This window comes from Gekko japonicus, unplaced genomic scaffold (genome assembly GCF_001447785.1).
Source record: "Gekko japonicus isolate JY-2015 unplaced genomic scaffold, Gekko_japonicus_V1.1 scaffold348, whole genome shotgun sequence".
In the NCBI taxonomy this organism is placed as follows: Eukaryota; Metazoa; Chordata; class Lepidosauria; order Squamata; family Gekkonidae; genus Gekko; species Gekko japonicus.
Genome location: NW_015159720.1, coordinates 1,027,167 through 1,050,255, shown reverse-complemented (window position 1 = coordinate 1,050,255; position 23,089 = coordinate 1,027,167). Strand labels below are relative to the sequence as shown.

Below are 23,089 nucleotides of genomic sequence, written 5' to 3'. Positions count from 1 at the left end.
CCGAAGGCCTGAGACGACGAAAAACAAAAACTCTTTTTTTGGGGAAACACAAGAAGAGAAAGAGAAATTAAAGAGAAACTGAGGCGAAAAACGAGAGCTAATCACAAAAAAGTGATCCAAAAACAGCAATCCGGCCAGACCTCTCGAAGAAAGGTCTGCTCAACGCGGCGGTAAGGAAAGAACTGGCGGGATGTCCTTGCCTGCCCTTCTGGGCATGGTCACTAGGCAGATCCAGCGCAGGCGCACTAGATCCCCATTGGTGTGAAGCACAGAGACCACGAAGAAGATCATGTGGGTACGTTTTACCATATGTGGTGGACATGTGATATAGTGCGTAAGTTTTGGATTATGGTACATACTTCTATACAGACCGTTTTGCAGATTTCAATATCTTTTCAAACAGAATTGTTTTTACCGAATTGTATACCAGATGACTTTGATTTAAAAAAAGATATTTTATAATTCATGTAGTAACTGCAGCGAGAGTTATATTTGCATCCTACTGAAAATTTCCATCAATACCTTCTGAACACGACCTAATAGCAAGTGGACAAACTGACCTCGATGTTAAAAGGGCAAACGGAAGAAGACTTCGTTGGACTATGGACACCATTTTATAATTGGATAAATAAAGATATGAACTTCCTAATATCATAATATCAAGAAGCTTTTGTGAACTTTTCAAACCTTACAGTCTATCTTTGTATAATATGAAATGATAAGTAGAAGAAAGTTATATGCAGAAGACTTATTGCTTTTGTTTCTTTCTCCTGCCCCTCCCCTTTTCCCTTCCCCATCTTTGTGTACTCTGAAATTTAATACAATTTATTCAAAGAAAAAGGAAAGAAAAAGAAAGAACAGGATCCAGCAAGAGCCAAACTAAGGAAATGCTCCTGGAGTCAGTGGAGACGTACCATAAGGAGCTCTTCCACCAGGCCTTCGATTAGGAGCCACCACTGATGAATGCGTTATTAAAAACTGAATTGTTATGGCCCTCATGCTACTGGCACTAAGAGCAACCATGGATACTGTCCTAGCTACACCGCACCATCATACAGCAACTGCCATCTGCACTTAACTGCACTTTGTATGTATATTGCTTGCTTATGTGAATTTGATAGTATTGCATTTATGCATTCGTGTTATATTGTATTTTAATCTGTTGTACGCCGCCTTGAGCCTGCCTGTGCAGGAAAGGCAGGATATAAATCTATAACAACAACAACATACATCATATCCCCTGCCAAAGAACGCTGCAATTACCTTAAACTTCCTCATTGACTGATAGAGTCTTCCAAGGTTACCGTAGTGTTTCGCTGTCTGCACGTTGAACTCCCCGAATGCTTTTTTAGCGAGCTGGAGGGAGGACAGGTGTAAATCGTGGGCTTCTTGGAGCAACCGCTGCTCCGTTTCCTTGTTGTGACAGTCGATGGCAATCTCTTCTAAGATCAGCGCTTGCATGCGGAAGAAAAGGAGAGTCACGTCAACAGGCTCAACTTGCTGAAAAGCCCCAAGTTAAACAGGAAACCCAGGCACCAAAGACATCCCTGAAGTGTCCTTTTGCTCAACCCTTACCTTCTGTAGTCCCTGTTGTTAGACCAACTAAACCATTGGAAAGAGAGTGTGTACACACATACAAACCCTTCAGCTCACAGACAGACAACTGTGTCATCCAGTCAGGGGTCGTTTCGTAGAAAAAGAGCTAGGGGAACTCATTAGCATAACTCATTAGCATATGCCACACACCCTGGCATCACCGGAAGTGTGTCATAAGGCCACACCCCCTGACATCACCAGAAGTGTGTCATAAGGCCACACACCCCGCCCCCAACGGTCCTGGCTGCCGCCGCCGGCCTTGCAGCTCCACTGCCGAGCCCCATGAGGGGCCCGGCGGTGGACCTGCCAGGCCGGCGGGAGTGCAAGGAAGCCCCACGAAGGCCCTCCCTGGCCCCAAGCAGGCAGGGGTGGGGAGAGGCAGGGAGGAAGCAACTTACCCTCCCGTACCTCACCCGGGGGAACTGCGATCCCCCGCGATCCCCCCCGAAATGACCTCTGCATCCAGTCCACAACTGAATACTCTGGTAGGAAGTAGTTCTCTGAAGTCTCAGACTGTTCTGCTAGCCAAAATCTTTTTAGCTGGAGATGCAGCAGATTGGAACTGAGACCATCTGCCTACAACTAAGTGCTGTTATCTCTGAGCTCTCCCACTTTCCCAAAGGCTTCTCTGCATTGCAAATATCTCTCCTTCCCCACAAAAGTGTGTGTATGGGGGGCAAGCTGTGGTCTCAATCCAGTGCACTGGGGAGGGAAACATCACAGAAAAGAATGGGAATGACTCTTGACAATCACACGGGGCTGCATCTAGACTAGATTTCCCATTAACTGAATGGAACTTTCCTGTCTCTCCCCTCCCCCTGCAGCCCACTGATCTCCAAGAAATGTTGCTTGGGGGGGAGGCAGTGGGAAGGGGGAAATCAGTGGACATTGCCAGTTTATTTCTGGATCCCGTCCAGGGTGCTGGGACAGACAGTGAAATGCTGTGACTATCTGCATCTTAAAGGGTACAGGGAATGGTCTCAGAAAACAATCTTTGGGGGAAGATCCTGGAGGGTGTTGTTGTTTTGCCATCTTCTGGGCAGGGAGCAAGGATCATGGGCAATGCTCCCTCTAAGCTGTAGAGTCTTTTTTAAACAATTTTTATTGCTTTTCACTATAAACTACAAACTAAACACTACAAATTCAGAGTAGCAAGGTATATTAATAACCTATCTTGCACTTTGGATGTTTCCATACAAATTTATGTTTACAATGTATCATTTAATTTCTGAGTAATAAGTATTCAAATAGAAAGTACAAAAATTTCTTGGTTATTGTATCACATATGGACAATAATATAAATTCTTTAAATTTTAACATAGAAAAATCCTATATCTTCATTTGGATGCCTTTGGATGCAGCTCCCAGGTCAGAATCAAAGTTAGAGTCAAAGATTTCACCCAGGGACATCGAAGTAGAAGAGGAGCTGTCAGTAGCTGACGTCTGATGTTCGCTGTTATTTTCTGTTGCCTTCTCATTCTCTGCTTCCTTTCTTTGTTTTGTCAGAGTTTGATGCTGCTTCAGGAATGATTCTGCCTTAGAGAATCTTTTCCTTCTTCTCTTTATAGTTAAACTAGAAATAATGCCCGTTGTGGAAATAAATACAACGGGATCTAGAAAGAGGCTCTGGGAGAGTGCTCTGGCTTTGGGCAAACAGTGTCAGTTTCCTGTGGCGACCTCAGCAGGGTTTAATGACAGAGTCCACTGTTTTCTCCAGAGGGACTGATCTCTGCTACCTGAAGAGCATTTGTATGTTTGAGTTATCTGTAGCCCTCACCTGGAGAGTGGTAACCATTGTTACCCATTCTCCTCTCCCCTATGAGGTATGTTATGCAACTGAAAATCCCAACTGCCTTGCGGGGGGGGAGTTTGAGGTGTGGAATGGACTGAAGTCCAATCAGCTTCCATATGCAAAAGACCAGGTTGTCGCAGCAGTTGTGGTGTGGGCGGGACCCGGGCTTTGCCTTCTGATTGGTGGCGATACATGCTGAGGAGCAGTGCCATCAGCCATACACTAAGGGAGTGCATTTTAGAATTAGAACTTTGGCACCCACTATTCAATTATATATAAGGAGAGATATAAGACATTCTGGTAAAATCCATCAGTACTGGACATTGTTCTTTTGAAGAAATGTTGTGATGTTTCTGTATTGCTTCCTCTTCTGTATTTCAAACGGAACTTCTTTCAGTATTTTTATCTCTTCCTCTTGAATTTTTAATGCTGTGGCAGTAGAAGCTTTAAGTATCAAGTTTCTTGTTGATCTTATTGCGAATTTAACAAATATTTCCCCTGGAAGATTACTTTTTTTCACAAACTCTGAGTAGGTTCTATAGATCATGTAAATATCCGCTTGCAATATTTCAGGTTTGCTGTTGATCAAGGGGGCTAATGTAACATTTAAACATTGTTGGTGGGACTGCCCTTTCATTACTAAATTTTGGATTAAAATATTAGGGCATATTGAAAAAATTCTAAAAATTAAGGTACCATGTACTCCCGAATTTAAATTATTGGCCAGATATTAAAAAACCTGGAAACAAAATGGATCTCCTACTAATTTTCCTCATTGCAGCAAAAACTTTAATTGCACAAAACTGGAAATAAAATAAAAAATCCAAGTGTAAGGCAGTGGTACATGAAGGTATGGGACTTGGCAGTCACAGACAAACTAGCATCCCAGATGGTAGCAGCTGATCAGATTAAGACATCAACTGAATATATGAAAAGATGGTTTTCTTTCTTTGAATTTGTTACTAATTCTACGAATAAGATGTGTTTAGTACTTAGGAAATATCTAAAGTTTGTATTTTATTGAGAGTACAATATTGTTTATACTCAGGAGATGTAAAATGTAAAGGATGTTGTAAAGCAAAAATTTTACGGTTTGTAGTTTAATATATTTGATGGTTTGTATTATTATATAAATGTTGTTGATAACAAAATAAAAAAATTAAGTTAAAAAAAAGGGGGGCCAATGCTTCACTTAAGATTTCTCTTAAATTTTCATCTTTTCTTTCTGGTACCCCTTGGAATCTTAAAACAAATAGGGATCTTTCCACTTGTAGTTGTAGTAATTGTTGTTTTTCAGAAGCTCTTTCTTTATCTGAATGTCCATTCTTTGATCCATTTCTTTGGTCTTAGTTTCAACCTTTTTTAGCTTTTGGGCCATCTTATCTGATTTAACTTTGGTCTCCTTCAGCTCTTTCTGCAAATCATCAAATGTATTATTGAGATTCATCAGCTGATCCAGCAGGGGGCATAAGGCTTCAGAAATCGTACCAGCTAAATCAATGGTAGTTTCCGGTCTTGTGACTGGTGATGGCATTTCCTGTGGCGCCTCTGCCTCTGGATGCCATTTCCCCCCCTCGCTGCGACATTGTTTACATTAAGGTAAAAGTTTTTAAAAGTTCTAAGATTTTTCTCTGCAATGAATATCAGGTCCTGCTGTGATCCGCTTGAACTGGGTGGGTTTCTAACAGCTTAGTATCGGCTTGCTTCCCGTTTAGCTTCTTTTTACGCTGTAGGGTAGGGTTCTTTCTCTATGGAGCTTTGCCGTCTCACTGTCAGTTCCTCCACCCTCTTGCATTTGTCTTTCTTTTGAAACTTCTTCACTCACTTTTTTAAATCACTGGGTGTCTTCCCGTAGTAGGGAAAGTCCTTTTTGCTTAGGTCCTTGAACGCTCTGGTCCAGTAACGTCTCTGGTCGCCGTTGCTGGCCTCGGGGCAGCAGGATCTTGAGGAGCAAAAAAGTGCCCCAAACCCCAAGCTGCGACTTCGGTAGCGGCTCCTTCAGCGCTCCAGGCTAGAATCTCCCTACAAGAGCTTCAGGGGGGGATCGAAAGCGTCTGAACCCCCTCCCTGCCGCCTTGATCCGAATCGCATCCATGGGAGCTTGAAGGAGTGTGTTGGTCCATGAGTTGCTGAAACCGGAAGTCTAAGCTGTAAAGTCTTGTGAGCAAACATTCAACTTTGTGAGTTACTGACATTAAAGTTGTGGGCGAGCAATTTGGCTACTGCATAAACTATCCTTCCTGAGCTAAGACAAAAATGTGTGAGCCGGAGGCTAAAAAACTGCGAGCTAGCTCACACTAACTCAGCTTAGAGTGAACACTGGTCATGGGGGTGGGGGGGAGATATTTGTGAACTTCCTGCATTGCACAGGGGGTTGGACTAGATTACCTTGGAGGTCCCTTCCAATTCTATGATTCTAATAGCATAGCACTGTTGAAACAAAGAAGGCAGGGACAGGGTAGTCTGGAAGGGAGTAATTCTGAGCTTTCTAAAGTATGAGCAGGATATGATAAAAAAATAAGTGGGGGTGTGGGGAAGAGAGCAAACATACTGGAAGACACAGTGCCAAACATTATTGCTTATGGTAGGACCTTCCTTTAGCTGATTTCCCAAGATGCCTTTGTGGCTGTACACACCGATAGCTGAAAGATGTCTATTGAAATGTGAGATTAAATGGAAGCCACACAGCAGTAGGCTTGAGGCCACATGACTATCTGTTAACTACATTTTCTCCAATAAGAAAGAGAAAACGCAAAGCTGTGTATAGATGCTAAAGTAAACAATTATTCATGAATTGTGTCCAAATAGTGTAATATATGACAATAGCAATGCATTATGAATCAATCGAAGGTACAAAGTATTATATAACAATAAAGTCTGAAACAAAGGTCCAAAACAACAGTTTGACGAAATTTCCGGATAAAGTATTCGTTTCGTGAGTCGTTTTGTGAGAATAGGACCGATGTATAACTTCAAACTGCAAGTATAATTTTTAACATTTGTAGAGGCTGTTAACAAATCAACAATCTTCAGAGGAAAAAATTCTTATGAAAGTCTGCAGAGCATATCAAAGTACTAAGGTCAAGCCATGGTGTTCACCGTATTTCAAATACAAGTAAGGATGTAGCATAATCATTTCCTCATGAGCTCCCGGCCCTCCAGATTTTCTACAGCAGCAACAGTCGTTCTCACTCCCCCAAGCACAGGAACTAAAATCAGCTTGCAAATACCTTTAACTCTCTTGGAAGAGGCCAGAAGAAGATGATCTTCAGGAAGAATGTGAGTTATGATGCCAATGGCGCGCTCTGCGTGGAATCTAAAAGCAGGGTAACAGAAGACAAGGGGGGAAAATAAGATCCCTTTTTGCGCATATGCACACGCACGCGCGCAAACACATATAGGAAGGTCAATTTCAAATCATGTATTTGAAGGACTGACACCCCAGCATCATCTCATCATGCCTGCACTTGGGTGGCAGGCAACTAGGGACAGGACTTTTGCAGTGTTAGCACCTCATCCTTTGAATGCCCTCCCTCTTGAAGCTCACTGAGGACCTAATCCTGCTGGCGTTTAGATGGCAAATCAAAACATTTCTCTTTACTCAGGCTTTTAATTAATGTTTTATCCCATCTCTTTAAGCTGGCTATTTTTTGGCCTGTATCCTCCTGGAGTACTGTTTTTTAATAATCCCTGCTATTTTATGATTTTTAAAACAACTTCCAGAACACCCCTTTATTAATTTTACACCCCTTTATTAATTTTACCCCAACTTTCCTCATTGTTCAAAATGACTTACAATAACAGCTTAAACCCATTGCCTGATCCTGCTAACTGAAGATGCCAGGGATCGAACCTGGGACCTTCTGCATGCAAAGCAGAGGCTCTTCCACTGAGCCGCAGCCCCTCTCCATAATCAGACTTTAAGAGGACCCCCCACCATTAGGCTTTAAAAAAATAATTATGGAGGAGGACAGGTCTACCTAACTGTAACCAAACAGATCAGTCACATGAATTTGCCTTGTTCTGATTCAGACCCTTGGTCCATCAAGGTCAGTATTGCCTACTCAGACTGGAAGTGGCTCTCCAGGGTCTTAGGTAGAAGAGGTCTTTCCCATCACCTCCTGCCCGGTCTTTTTAAGTGGAGATGCCAGGGATTGAACCTGGGACCTTCTGCATGCAAAGCTCTTCCACTGAGCCACAGCCCCTCCCCTCTACCTGACCCTGGAGAAACAGGGAAGGGCCATCATCCTCATGATAAATATCTGGCTGGCTTCCACTGGAAGTAGAACTCTGGACTATCTGGACTTCAATCTGATTAATCAAAACAGTTTTTAATATTTAAAGACAAGCTTTCAAGGGGCAGATAGCTTGTCATTCCAGCACCCTAAACTATACTACGCCGTTGGCAATTTTAAAGGAAAGGGCACAACCTGGTCAACAGCTGTGGGATGCAGGAAGAATTTTCAGTGGTCAGGGGGAGCCACCCCTTTCTGCAGACACTCCTCTCCCACCGGACAGGGTCTGCTATTGACCACTTCTGCCTTCCTCCTGAAACCATACAAGCTCCACCCCGTCAACACAGTCTTCACTATGCAATTGGGACAAGCATAGCAAGCACAGCACCTGTGCCCACAGGCACATACTATCCAGCAACATTTCCGTGGTTTCATTTGCATAATTTATTCTGCTGGCAAAGGACAGAAAGGTTCCAGGCGGTCCCAGGTGTATAACTTTTGGTTTTGGATTTGCAGTAAACAACCATCTCCACTGACGGAGTTCACCTCTGCCAATTCAGATCACAAAGGGCCAATTCAAAGAAAAGGCATTGGGGCACAAGCCTCTCTGGGTGTTACCAATTCAGAATATGGAGTAGGGAGTAGGGAATTTACAACCTGGATGCTCCCCACCCCTCCACCTCCTAGCAAGAACTCCCGGCATACTGGAAAAGGTAGCACATGAGAGAGAAAGGTTTCAATCTAGCCTGGTCCCTAAGGTGCTAGCTTTTTTACATGCAGGGAGCTTTAGACACAAAGGATCATTTAAAAATGCAATCCCCGGAACTTGGATTCAGTCCTCTATGAAGGCATGATGCTGCCTCACTGCAAGTCAGACCATTACGATTTATCTAGTTTATAATATAAGTTAATATTATAAGGTTCATCTGGTCCATATTCTTTCAAGGCACTCAGGCTCCCTATTTCCCCATTGTATGCTCACAACAACCACCCTGCGAGGTTGGTTAGGCTGAGAGAGAACGACCGGACAGTCTTCGTCTAACCCCCACACCACGTTGCCTCTCCAGAAAAACAGTCAGAACCACCATCGGTCTGTTACATTTTTATTCTGCCCTTTCACCAATGAGCCCCCCCCATCTCCAGTTATTCCTGAAAGCCACTCTGTGAGGTAGGTTAAGCTGAGAGAGGAGAACTGGCTCAAAGTCAACCAGCAAAGTTCATGGGTAGAGACGAATTCGAAGCCAGCTGCCCCCCGCCCCTCCCAACCCTAGTCTAACACTCAAACCACTCCACCAGATTACCGAATAGGGCCGCTGGTCTACCCAGCTCAGCACTGCCTGATTCTGACTAGCAGTGGCTCTCCACGGTCTCTCACACACAGATCCTTCCCAGTGCTTGAGACCCTTTAACCAGAGATGTCAGGAAGGGGACCCGGGACTGCCCACATGCAACTGCTCTACCCCCGAGACACGGCTCCTCTTCCCAGAAGCACAGCATGTACAGATATACTTGGATTAATGACAGAACTTTGGTCTGAAGGGAATGCAATACTCACAGCGCATTGTCAAACTTGCCCGAACTGTACTGGTGAACATAAGAAGAGTACGCCAGATCTTCATGAGCGGTAGCGACGTGGATGTTTTTGCCGCCAAACACTGACTGTCTGATGTCTAGCGCCGTCTGAAAGGATTTGTGCAAAAGAACTCTGGTCTGTTATGCTGTCCACGTTTCAGACACCTCCACAGCAAATTTTAAAGAATCGTTCAGCTTGAACTGACATTCAAAATTCCTCTTTGTCTGGGGCAGATTTACCATGAAGCAGACGAAGCACGTGCTTAGGGCACCGGGGCCAAAGGGGGCACCACAAAGTTGGGAAAAGGGTGAAAAGCTTAGTTTGTACGGTATATTGTGTTATCATATGAATAAATTTTTGTACTGCTGCAACCTGCATTGTATATCCGGTCAGACAGGTCAACAACTAAAATGGACTGGGTCAGTATGGAAAGGGGGGGGGCACCAAGATTGGTCGAGGCTTAGGGCACCAGTGAGCCTTAATCCGCCCCTGCTCTTTGTATACAGGCATCACTGCAAGGGCCTGAGAACAATGTTGACACCTGCTAAAATGCCGTATGGCCAGAGCTACACAACAGGTCTATGCATGCAGACCGAAGCTTGCTGTAATGTTCTGTTATCTTTAAACCCAAGGGAACGTTAAGAATATTGTGGCTCCCTACACCCACATTCTGAAGGGCACCACGGTCCATTCAGTCTTCCCACCATTCCCCATCTCATTCGCTTTCATATGCAAACCAAAGCCATTCGTTTAGCTCATTGTGCAGCCAAGCCCTCTCAGGTGCATGTGGTGCTGGGGGTACTGAATTTTTATATGCTTCTCCCCCACTAACAAAAACCAAACTGCATCAACAGCACTCCTTCGCTGCAAGCAGAAAGACGACACATCAGGATAAAGGCTCTCCTCCATCCTTTCTTGCTGCTAATTTCCTATTTGCAGGGATATGGGTCCCGTCCCCCCCTTAATGTGGGAGTGCATTAAAAATGTGGTCCTCCACATGCCCTCTGAAGCAGTACAAGCAATTCTGCTGCCTCAAGAGGCAAAATGTGTAACTCTTGATAGGGAGTCAGAGAGTAGTTTAAGAAGTGGGATTCACAAGCCATTCATTTCAAACAGATTGTTTATAACTGCAAGGCTGGATTTCATGACTGCTGCAAGCCAACTTTTGTAAAAATATGCATTTAGTTTTAAAAAAAATTGCCTCCCTAAAGATGTAGAGGGCACTGAAAATAGCGACATTTTACTTCCATTGTCGGCTTGAGAGGTCCCTGCCTCACTCGCAAGCCAGGAATTCCAAGTTTTAACAGGAAAGGCAAAACCAACAGACAGGATTCAAAAGGGTTAACAAAGGCACAGGCAGGTACTGTACCTGGTAAATCGCAACTGACTGGCATATGTTGTCTACGTTGAGTAAATAAAACCCATAGTCTAGTAGTGTGTCTGAATATTTTGGGTGCTTGGCTCCAAAATGCTCCCTGAAAGGCAAAAATAAAATGCAAGTTAGAAAGCAGACAGCGAGCGACAAGACCAATTTTCAAAACAGCTCTCGATACTTACCGAGCTAGGTGCACGGCGTGTTTTATCAACTGTTCGGCTTTCTTAAATTCGCGTTTCACAACGCAAGCCTGAATCAACAGGAAATGAAGGCATGAGTGACAGGCGATGAATATTCAAAGCATTCCTGTACACTGACCTACTAGCACCCATGCTTCCCAAACTGCCACGGCCTCTTACTACAGAACTGGCACCACTTTCCCCCAGGAATGTTGGATGGGAGGAACAAAATAATAAGAAAATAATCAAAGGTTGACAACAGCCAGCTGCTTTTGGGGGGAGGGGAGTGTAATTTCCTTCTTCTAAAGCAGTAAAAGCACTGTGTAATTTGGCAAGCACAAAACAAAATTGCAAAAAATACCGGAGAATGAATTATCTGAGGCTGTAACACATACAAGCTAAGAAGTTATTGAAGTATAGGTGCCATCTACCTGGTTGGGGGTTCTGACGGGACAAGGCCAGAAAAAACACACATAAACCACACTGAAGGAAGAGTGAACATAAGAGAAGCCATGTTGGATCAGGCCAGTGGCCCGTCCAATCCAATGCTCTGTGTCACACAGTGGCCAAAGCCCAGGTGCCATTTGGAGGTCCACCAGCAGCAACAGAACTCCAGAAGCCCTCCTGCTGTCCCCCAAGCACGAAGAATAGAGAGCATCACTGCCCCAGACATAGTTTTCCATCTATACCTTGTGGCTAATGGCCACTCACGGACCTCTGCCCAATATGTTTATCCAGTCCCCTCTTGAAGCTGTCTATAAGAACAAGAGTGGGATATAAGACTGAAAAGAGCAAGGTTACAGCTTAAAAGCAGAAATGGAACTCTGTTCCCACACAGAGAGCACAGCAAATTGGCAGAACGGACAATACCACCCTCAGCTTGCACTGGATGATCACATTTTTGGATTACTCCCTGAGTTAAAGCCTCCTTGACTTGCAAACACACCAACTTCTGAGTTATTCTGGAGGATATTTTTCTGTTCATATTAATATTTTACTAACATTAATCTTACTTTTATTACCATTAAACTTCAATGCCACATCTTTTTACGCATTTGATACTTTAACACTAACATCTTACCAGCATTATCCTATTTTACTCTCTTGCCTTGTGTAGACTTCAATAAAAACATTTTAACTTTACTTGTAAGTACAACCACAATTAAAGCCACAAACTCCTTGAAACAGAAAATCAGCACAGCAGGCAAACAGCCAAGGTAGTTTTTTTTCTTCCTGCGATGTTTGTTTTCTACTCGATAGAGAGGCTTTAAAAATAATGGACATACAGTCGGAACAGGAATCCCCTGCCTACACTACCCCTTAATTTGCTATGTGGGTAGACTTGGCCTTGTTCAGATGTCTACAGAACACACAAACACAGGCTGGGATCTAAAGAGCTACTTCAGGGATTCTGGCCATACTGCAGTGGAATTTTTGAGTCTGCTACTGAACAGTAGATCCCTGTGACATGTCAGACAGCTCTGAAAGTCCCTCTGTTTGAAAGACAACTTGCTTATGAGGCCACAATGGCGTGGGGTTTTTTTGAACCCAGCCTGAGCATTAGGTATGGTACAGAGCTGTATCCCCACAGTCAGCTATGGCCCCAAGCAGCTATTCTAGGGCACCGTTATAAGGCAAACATGGGATATGCTCAGGCAGGCTGCAAACATCTCACCTATCCCAGCATGCAAGGATTTTGTGGCTGTTTTCTCAGCTCCGTATGAGGCCTGGTTCCTGAATATCGCATGCGGACCCTGAGAAGTGTGAAACCATCTCCAGCCCCACTCAGCTGTATGTTGGCTGTTGACAGCAAAGTAAAACCCACCTTTGAAGCTTGCCGTAAAACATCCACTACAACTTTTACTGGCAAGCCGACGGTGATCTCTTTCATGGCTTCTATACACCACTTGTAAGCCTGTGGAGCAGCAGCAACAACAAAAGGTAGAGAGAACACAGAGTTAGCCCAAATAGCAGCCTTCCTTCAACATTAAAACATCTCCAGGTTTGACATGGCCTGATTTTGTGAGCACTAATGGCAACATAATGGGGACACCTTGCGATTAAAAGAGGGAGACGGAAGTAAGGGGACACACACACCCCAAACCAGAGTTTACAATTCTTCCTCTCTCTGGTACAGACTGAGACACACACACCCCCAACACAGATCTTATGAGGCTGTACAGGTGAGCAGTTCAGCAGCAGCTGTCTTGCTGTCCTACCGCTTATCAGTCAAACTCTGGCCAGTAGGCCAAAGACCGCTCTTGCCCCGTAATCCAGATATTTACAGAAGCTTGGGACAGGCCCCTAGAATGTGGCTTTCAAACTTTGTACCTCGAGGAGTCACTGCTCCAACCTCTCCATCCAGACAGCCTGTCAAACAGCAAGAGGCTGAAGGCGAGATATCTTGAACAGAGCAACAGGTTGCCCAGGGGCAAGAGGTGTTGGGTAAGCGGGAGCCCTGCAGGAGTTACAGGAGCTTGTCTGGAGAGGCTAGTTCTTCCAAACGACCTGAGCCTGACAACAGGCCAACTGAAGGTTCACCCTGCAGCCTCCAAGGCTAGCAGAGGCTTGAGCCCAGCCTGAAAAGCTGATTTTATTTGGCACCGGCTTTCTGAGTTACCATTTGTTGCCAAGCAGAAAGTCTCAACAAAGCACGCTTGTGTCTGTACATGCGCCACTGCAGAGTCAACCTCCAATAACATTTGCCTAAGGGAAAAACTTGCACACATGCAGAGAAATGTTGGGATTGGATGCCTTGCAGTCGGACACAAGATACTCACCTCGTCATAATGGCTCTTTGCAAACAGCAGAGCACACAGCTCACCATACAGGGCTGCTTTGTTGGCTTGCTGGCCGTGCTTTGCTAGTTTGTCCATGTAAGACTGGGCTAATTTGAACGTCTCTTCTCCCAAATGGTATTTACAATTGCCGTTTCGAACATGCAGCAACCTGGGAAAACCAAACGAGGAGCTTGAAACCTCAGTGCCATTATATACACAGTGCCTCTCAGCCTAGAAAAATGCTAATTCTAGCACACAATCTTACATCCTAGAGGGAAAAAGGCACTGCCCAGGGACATCTCACCCCTGTCTTAAACAATGGTGTCCCAAGCAATTTTTTAAAACGCACGGCAGCACAGCAGATATTCCAAGCTCTGAATACCCAATGCAGTTTAAGAGTGCTTGCTGCAATTATCTATCTGATTTATTCCTTACAATAACCACTGCAGTGCTATCAGCATATAAACCAGTCACTGCTGGAGTTTCTTTCTAAAGGATTTGTTCTTTTGAAATGCATCTCTAGCACACAGACCCATCTATAAACTATAGGCACTGAAAGCAACAACCTATCCAGTGCCTTAGGCAGAGTGGGGGAGGGCAAAATCATCCTAATTTTCTCCTCATACCTACACAAGGCAACACCCAAGTTGTATCACAAGCATTCTGGGGTAGTTGCTCATGCATTAAGAGGTTTGACAGAGCATCTGTTTGCTCCACAGCAACAGGAGAAACCTCTTCCCATGCTCAGCTGTCAGAGGCAGCAATAGGAAAAAGTTCTTGATGTTTGCGTAGAGTTTGCATCTATTTTGCAAGGTGAGCTGTTTCTCATCCAAAATTCAATGCCTTTAAACATCAACTAAAGGATATTCTATTTAAGTAACAATTAAAAAAAAAAGTAGCCCGGGGAAAGGTATGTAAAGTTTTGTAAAACTTTAAATGGAGCCCCTGGGAGCAGGTTTTATAAGGAGGCTTGGGAGGGCTCCCAACAACAACCTGGCACTGAAGGGGCTGCTAACATATTAAATTACGTAAGCAGAAAAGGGAATAGCTTTTTTCAAGTCACCGTTTAACAATGAAAAAAAGACACACGTCTCCGCCAGTCGGTGTGGCAGAAGGAACAGTGGGAAACCAGCAGCAGAGGACAAAGTCAGCACGATCCAGAAGAGTCAATAACAAGCAAGCGGAGGAAAGCCACGGAAGCAACTAGGGCGGCTCTCTACCCAGACAACGTCACCAGACTATACAGCAATGGCAAAACTGGGGGTGGGGTGGGGGTTTACAACCACCACATCTCAGTCCCTGAACCCTCCATCTCTTTCAGCCTCTTCCTGCCTTGAGACATAATATTGGATTAAGTACAGAAAGAAAGGCAGTATTTGGACACCCGAGAACACTGGCATATTTCTGATTTGCAAGACATCAGGACTCTGCCCAACAAACAGTCCCACCTCCACAGTCAGTAACCCCCCACTCTTAAGCACACACCTCTCGTCTCTGGGTTGGCGACTGCAGGGATTGGCTGGTACCCCCCAAGGAGGCCAAATTCAGCCCAGTGGCCTCCACCGTCCCTTGAACCCTACCATATTTAGTAAGAGCCATTTTTAAGAACAGTACTGCTGTGCACAAATAGATCATGATAACTAGAGATGGGCCCACTTTTGGGACAGGCAATTAGCAGCTTATGGACTAAAATCTAGTACTCGGGTGTGCCCCTAACCCAGAGGACACCATTTATGTTCAGCGCCCTGGCAGCCTTCTCTCATGCAAGCCAAGCCACAGGCAGACGGGTATTTACAATACTTTCTAACAGCACCAGAGGCTCTGTACATCAGACAATCAGGATCCAGAAGGCAAAGGAGGGAAGAACTCTGCCAACGATTCTCACAGGGTGATGTGTGCCTATGCATCAAAGAGCCCTTTGGGTGTGTCTTGAGGTGAGCGTACAAACTGTATAATAGAGGAAGGGCTGTCAAAGCCTCTACAGTCGTTCATGCTGGCAAGAAAGGAGTGAAGAGGATTAAGAAGCCCTCTGCCTGCAAGTCAACCCACTTGAGAATGAGGGCTAATGTTGCCAGTTTTTCAGTCTTTAGCGCAAAATACAGCCCTCGTTGAAAGCTATGTCCTGACCAGGGGCCAACGAGGTCCACATTTGGCTGTTTCTAATGAACAATTAGATTCGAGCCCAGTAGCATCTCAGAGATAAACAAAACTTTTGGGGCACACACTTTCGATCGTCAAAGCTCCCTTCGTCAGCTGTTCTACCGCAGACCAACACGGCTACCCTCTGCAACTAATGAACAAAGTGATTCTTAAAGGGACTCCCCAACAGCTTCCATCGAGAATGGACCAAATTCCTCATCATTAATAGCATATCAGTCTCTCCTTGAGAACACTCTTAGGGACTGGTGGACGGGATTAGGCCTAAGCAAACTATGTAGGACACCACTGCAAAGAACCACACAGCTTCACTAGCTTAGACTGTCAAAATTTGGCAATTCATCCACACAATGTTTGCAACATGTGTTTGCCATGGAGTGGGGAGAATCACACCACCTGTAACAAGGAAGAGCTTACCTCACACAACACTCCACTGCACGAAACCAGTGGATCATTTCGTCATGAAGGGTACATAGCTGAAGGCAGGAAAGGAAGACCTTCTCGGCATCACTATACCAGCCAGCATCCGAGAGGAACCCTCCTGGAAAGATAAACATTAACAGGAACATCAGGACACCCACCTGGAGACAGAAAGGACTGTGTTTTAAACATACCTTTCCTTTTTGCTCCCCCGACATTCTTTGCGTAACCCAATTCTGGGCTGCAAGCTGGAATCTGTCCTTCAAAAAGTGTCAGTGCTAACTGAAAAGGACAACTGAACCTGCAATTCTGTGAGTAAGTTGGTGCAGAAAACCATAAAAGGATAATTCTGTAAGTTGGTGCAGAAAACCATAAAAGGACTGGAGCGTGGAACGGGATCTGAGCCTCTGAGGGGGTGTCTGGCAGCCTGCGCACTGCCGCCATCCCTGGATAAGGGAGGAAAGCTACAGGATAAGGGAGGAAAACTACAGGCAGAATGGTAAGGGAGCACCATACGAGTAAATACACACTTTGGAATTTCCAAGCTGAAATGGAAGAACCACATGAGCTGCCCCAAGGTCCTCGGACGAAGGCAGGATAAAAACGCAATAGATTCCAAAGGCTTCTGGCATGCTGTCCCAAATTAACATACTGGCGAATGTATTTGCAAGATATCAACTGTGGTAAAATACATGAGTCAGGATCCAAAATGCTGCTTGATGAGTAGACAGAGACGTATATATGCCGAGTGGGATTTTCTCAGTACCCTCCCCAAATTCCACAGCAGCTTGGCAGAGGCAGTGTGGTACAACAGGCAGAGTACTGGAATCCATGTGGTGAGATGTTAGTCTGAATCTCCACTCTACCATAAAGCTCACCAAATTGCTTTAAGGTCACATATACATTTACAGCCTTAACCTACCTCATCAGGTTTCTGCAAGGAAGCCAGGGTAAAGTAATAATGGGGTAGCAGAGTAACTAAGACTAAATTTATGCTCATCCCCTCTTCAGACGACTGAAATTGGGAGGTTTTAACCACCTTCAGTTGGGTGGTTAAGTGTGCGGACTCTAATCTTGGAGAACCGGGTTTGATTTCCCACTCCTCCACTTGCACCTGGCTGGATGACCTTGGGCAAGCCAGAGTTCTGATAAGCCAGTTTGGTGTCGTGGTTAAGTGCGCGGACTCTAATCTGGGAGAACCGGGTTTGAGTCCCCACTCCTCCACTTGCCCCTGGCTGGATGACCTTGGGCAAGCCGTAGTTCTGATAAGAGCTGTTCTTGAAAAGGAGCAGTTTCTGTCAAGAGCTCTCTCAGCCCCACCTACCTCACAGGGTGTCTGTTGTGGGGAGGGGAAAGGAAAGGAGTTTGTAAGCCGCTCTGAGACACCTTTGGGTAGTGAAGGGCGGGGTATAAATCCAATCTCTTCTTCTCTTCTTCTAACAATCCTGCCCCCCCCCCATAGTTACCTAACACAAATCCAATCTGGATAGCCTTTTCCTTCACAGCCGCATCTGATTCAGCTATGTAAGAGCACCGCCGGCTGAACGAATAGGCCAACACTGAGGCCACCTTCACTCCATGATCCATCAGTGCTTGAAAACAGTGATGAAGTAGATGTCTGGAAAGGCAGAAAAGGAGATTATAATATGTGACTCTCCCCTCACCAGTTTCTTAATTAAGTAACAGATACTGAAATATCAAACTGATTAAACTGAAATATACAGAGTATCCAGAATATAACAGATTATATGTCCAGAATATAAAAGGCTGAAAAATATCATTCTGGTGAACCATTGTGGAGCAGATATATTTTCCCTTCTCTCATCCTTTTTGCTGTTAGCTCTTGGGGAAATTAAGAGTCCAGGAGCTTTTCCTAGGAATCCCTTCCCCACCTGACTCGACAAGGCGAGGGGAGGGGGTGCTTTGAAACTGGAAGGAACCCCATAGTTTGAGAGAGGCGAAAAAAACCTTTTCCAAAGTATCTGATTTATTAAAAGAAAACCATACTGCACAAATTTTCAAGCAAGTGGCAATTTCAGTATTCAACTTACAGAACAGAAAAGACAAACCTATATTTATAAACAAATAGTCACTTATTATTCATTTAGGAATTATTATCTATTTAGGAATGCATTCCGGCTGCTCTGGCAAGAGCTAACCACGATGTTGGCAGAGGGCCCTTAGCATCTCAAACACTCGTGTTAAATAACTTCAGAAGCCAGATTAACTGTCAATCAAGAAATCGGACGGTCCTGATGAAGCCCAGTCCCTTCCCTTTTCTGACCAGAAGACTCTGACCAGGGTCACTGTATTGGTAGGTTAAAAAACAACCTCTCTGTCAAGGCAGGAGCTTGGAGCTACAGGTCCTCGTATCTAGATGTTTTGGCTTCCAGGCTGGAACTCAGAAATGTAAAGCAGTTCTTTTTTAGAGCATTGTCAGGCTGAAGAGCCTCCTGCAAAGCCTTATGGGAGAGAACCAACCGAGAGGCCCAAGCCACTGCAGGCCGCTGTACAGAATGGCCCTGTCTTGCTTATAATTCTGCCACAGTAACAGAGAGCCCGAAACAAAGGTGAGGTGCTAGCAGTTTCCATCTTTCTCCCTCACAGAGCAGCTGCATTTTATATTGCAGAAAGGATGCAAGTAAGGAAGATGTTTGCAAAAACTCAAAGGCTGCCTTTGGCTGTTTTGAAAGCAGGAAGCAATCTGCTCTGAATCCCAACCCAGATGGATGCATCAAGCCATATGAAATACACTAACTTCACAGGCCTAGCAGCACTTTAATTAAAACGTGTGCGAGGGCAGGAGAGAGGGGCGCATGTGCACATTTACACAGAGCTGTGAGAAGCAGGTAGCAAGAGGGGGGGGCTGAAATGAAACTGCCTCTCCCCACTGCCCCCAAGCCCAGACACGCTTCCAGCTGTGATGCTCTGGAAAACAAAAGGCCCCACACAGTCTGGCTTAGTTATTAAACATGCAGCTTCCATCAATTCCTCTCCCCTCCCCCTCCCCCACTCCAGCCCGATGAAAACCTGGGAAAGAGGCAGAGGTGAGGTTTCAGACTTTCACTTGGGGCTGGGCTTTAGAGAGGTAAGGACAAAGCAAAATCCACCAGATTCACAGCCACGTCCCAAAGACAGGGTGCACCTACATGCAGAATCCAGTAATCCTAAGAAGCTTCGAGCACTGAACTTGATCACTATGGGTCAGTCAGCCAGATACAAGAACAAAAACCGTGTAACCCATTTCATTAGGACCAATCAGTTCCAAAACAAAACATGGGTCCATTTGGTTAGTCTCAATAAAAGATATTAGACAGATTTTGTTCTCGTTCTGGATTTTGTGTGGACCAATGTGGCTGTTTACAACTCTTTTTCCAGGCGAATTGTTTGTTTGTGATATCCATACAGGTAAACTCTGCAATCCAACAACACAACCTATAGCTCCGCAAGAGGCCAAGGAGCAAACTGACGACATAAATCCAAATTACGTGTGTACAAGAGAACACTAGACCCGTAGAGTAACTATCTGAATCCTGCCAACTGACAGACACAAAAACAAAATGCTTCCTATCGAAAACTAGATGCAGAGGAGAAGAGTCCCAGCACATCCTTCTCTGCAACGTGCCAGTTTCCTACGCACAGGGAAAATCTCTTGTTGTATGGAGGAACAGTCAGCCGTGTGAGTCACCACACAGGGAAAATCTCTTGTTGAGTGAGTCACCACCAGTGTTCCCTCTAAGCTGAGTTAGTGTGAGCTAGCTCACAGTGTTTTAGCCTCTGGCTCACACATTTTTGTCTTAGCTCAGGAAGGATGGCTCCAGAGCAAACTGGTTTATGCAGCAGCCAAATTGCTCGCTCATAACTTTAATGCCAGGAGCTCACAAGGTAGAATTTTTGCTCACAAGACTCCACAGCTTAGCGGGAACATTGGTCACCACATGGAGGAACAGTCAGCCGTGTGAGTCACCACATGCAGTCTGTGCTATCCCAGGTACAGGATTAATACCACACTGAAAATTGGGCCTTACTTTCTTTCAGTAGGTGAGATGCAAGGTTATAACTGATAATAGAAAGCACATCGGGAAAGGAGCACTGAAACTCTCCCTTTTCCTCAGGTGCTTAACACATGCCAGAGGAATCTGAGTGGGAGGGGGGCCGGTATCTCACTTCCTAAAAGACCTGTGAAAATCTGGAGGGGAACGGGAAAAATTCAGAGGGCCCAAGGACATTTTGGGAAGCACTACAAAAACTATTAAATATTTCTGTTTTGTGAGCGGAATGCTTTTTAGGATGAAGTTTTAGTCAACCCAAAAGTGAAATATCTATCAAGACTTTAACGAAAGAATCCACAGCATTAGATAACTGTAATCCCTGTGTACACTGTAAACATACATAATATGTTCAATAATATATTTACTTTTTAAAGGTGACTCGTGCTGTTCACAATTAAAAACCTATAATGCATCATGTGGATAAGTTACTGAAGAGTTTGGAGTTATCTATGTTATATAGTATCCAAAGATGCTACTAGCCTAATGATGGCTGTATGAGACATGTCCAAGCAGTATACTTCCTTTTGTTCACTAGAAACTTTTGTGTTTTTGATTTACAACTTGTAATTTTTACTGCTTCTATCAGATGCCAAAAACAAAAATAATAGAATCACAGAATCATAGAGTTCGAAGGGGCCATACAGGCCATCTAGCCCAGCCCCCTGATCAATGCAGGATCAGCCTAGACTGCAGGGTTGTCGTACTTACATTTTAACACCCACGCCCTCCTAATGTGGGGCTCCAATGGAACAGAAGAAGTGCTGAAGAGGACAACCAAACTTATTATCTCAAACCACCCTGTAAAAAAACCTGAGAACCGGGAGAGCCACTCCCACTCTGAGTGTGGGGGAGGGGAGAAGAAGCTTGCAATGCTCAGCCACTTCATGTTTTCTCCTGGGTCCTAGGCTCAGAGCATTTATATTTTTAGGTTATATTTTTAGTTTCTGCTGTGATCCTTGTACTTCTTTCTTTTTTTTAATACTATTTTTTTCAAAAAAACCCAAAATATTTCTCTAAGTACAAAACATTATAAAATTGACATGAGTCTTTTTATAACAATAACATTGAACAACAACGTGTTGGTAACAACCTGTTAAAGCACAACTGCAAAATAGACTTTTAACAATATAACAACAGTGATTGATGTACTAAATATAAGAAAAACAGGTTGCTTACCAGTAACTGGTGATCTTCGAGTGGTCATCTGTGCATTCACACCCATGGGATCTAGTGTGCATGCGCTGGATCGATCGGTGCTGTAGCAAGCTCTTTTAACAGATTTTCACGCCCAGCCCCTCGGGCATGCGCAGGACCCCCACTGTGCATGCCCAGAGGGGTGGGTGCGGACATCCCGCCAGTTCCTTCAAACCGCCACAAATCAACCCCTATTAAAAATGTAGAACCTGACAGCAGCGGGAAAGAAGGGCAGGTGGTGTGAATGCACAGATGACCACTCGAAGATCACCAGTTACTGGCAAGCAACCTGCTTATCTTCGACGTGGTCTCTGTGCTTCACACCCATGGGAGATTAGTGAGCAGCAGCCTACCTGGAGGAGGGTGCTGGCAGGTCTTTTACTGTGTAGCCGAAGACAGAATGTGACGTCCCATGTTGGTATTGGTGTTTGTACGGACGTCTAGGGCGTAGTGCCTGATGAAGGTGTTAGGTGTGGCCCAGGTAGCGACTTTGCAAATGTCCGTTATTGGCACTCCTTGGAGGAAGGCAGTGGAAGTCGTGACAGCCCTGGTAGAGTGAGCCCTGATAGGGCCAGGTAATGGCTGTTTGGCGAGTAGGTAACATAGATGGATTAGACCTACAATCCACTTTGACAGGCACTGGGCCGTGATACGAGTACCCAGACGTGCCGGAGCGTACGAGATGAAAAGTTGTGAGTTCCGTCTAGTTGGGTGTGTTCTATTGAGATAGACCAGGAGAGCCCGCTTCACGTCCAAGGTGTGTAATAATCTGTCCTCCGCTGATGATGGATTTGGAAAGAAGTCAGGGAGGAAGACCTCCACCTGCAGGTGGAACTCTGACACCACCTTCGGCAGGAAGGAGATGTCCGGGACGAGGCCGACTCCATCTGGCAGAAACGACAGGTAAGGTGTATCGTGTCAGAAAGCCAATATTTCTCCAACTCACCTTGCCGATGTGATAGCAATTAAAAAGGCCGTTTCCCATGCGAGGAGTTTGAGGTCACATGTAGCAAGCGGCTCAAAGGGCTTCCTCGTGAGCTGGCGTTGAACTAGAGGAAGGTCCCAGGGAGCGACTGGAGTTTTGACAGGAGAGTAGAGGTGTAACAAACCTTTTAAAAATTGTTTGGAAATCGGATGAGAAAACAAAGTGCATCCATCAAGTAGAACATGGTAGGCCGAGAGAGCGGCCAAATAAACTCTTAACAATGAATGGGAAAGTCCTGAGTTAGCTAAGGAGAGGAGGAATCGGAAAACTCTTTCGAGACCCACTGAGGTGGCTCGAGGGCTGTCATCACTTAGGGAAGAACAGAACCTTCGCCATTTATAATTGTAAGACCTCCGCGTAGTAGGCTTCCTGGAATTCAAGAGGACATTCACTACTCGGGAGGAGAAGCCGGTGATGTTATCTGCCATGCCGTCAGTTTCAACTGTGGTATGTGATGTAGGACGGGGGAGTCTGAGAGAAGGAGGAGGTCCTGAGCCGGAGGGAACTGATGGTACATCCCCTGTGATAACTCCAGGACCGTTGAAAACCAAGGTTGTCTCGGCCACCATGGGGTTATTAAGATACAGTCCTCAGCGTCTTTGAGAATTGTGCGGACCATGGTCAGAAGCAGAGGTAAGGGGGGGAACAGGTAAAGAAGTCCTGAGGTCCAAGGGTAAAGGAGACCGTCTCCTAGAGATTGTGGGTCTTTGCCTCCTCGACTGCAGAACAGAAGACACTTTTTGTTGTTTCT

At 45.0% G+C, this 23,089-nt stretch overlaps 1 protein-coding gene across 1 annotated transcript in view; it reads right to left on the bottom strand.

The window, feature by feature from the left end:
• Positions 1-23,089, bottom strand: part of APPBP2 (amyloid beta precursor protein (cytoplasmic tail) binding protein 2) — a 47,451-nt gene that overhangs the window by 9,054 nt on the left and 15,308 nt on the right. The window contains exons 3-11 of the mRNA XM_015420169.1: positions 17,574-17,725; positions 16,105-16,228; positions 13,531-13,699; positions 12,576-12,665; positions 10,754-10,821; positions 10,566-10,671; positions 9,179-9,303; positions 6,619-6,704; positions 1,264-1,454 (exon numbers count right to left, since the gene is read on the bottom strand). Of these exons, the coding sequence (XP_015275655.1) occupies positions 1,264-1,454; positions 6,619-6,704; positions 9,179-9,303; positions 10,566-10,671; positions 10,754-10,821; positions 12,576-12,665; positions 13,531-13,699; positions 16,105-16,228; positions 17,574-17,725 (1,111 nt within the window). The remainder of the gene's footprint in view (positions 1-1,263; positions 1,455-6,618; positions 6,705-9,178; positions 9,304-10,565; positions 10,672-10,753; positions 10,822-12,575; positions 12,666-13,530; positions 13,700-16,104; positions 16,229-17,573; positions 17,726-23,089) is intronic.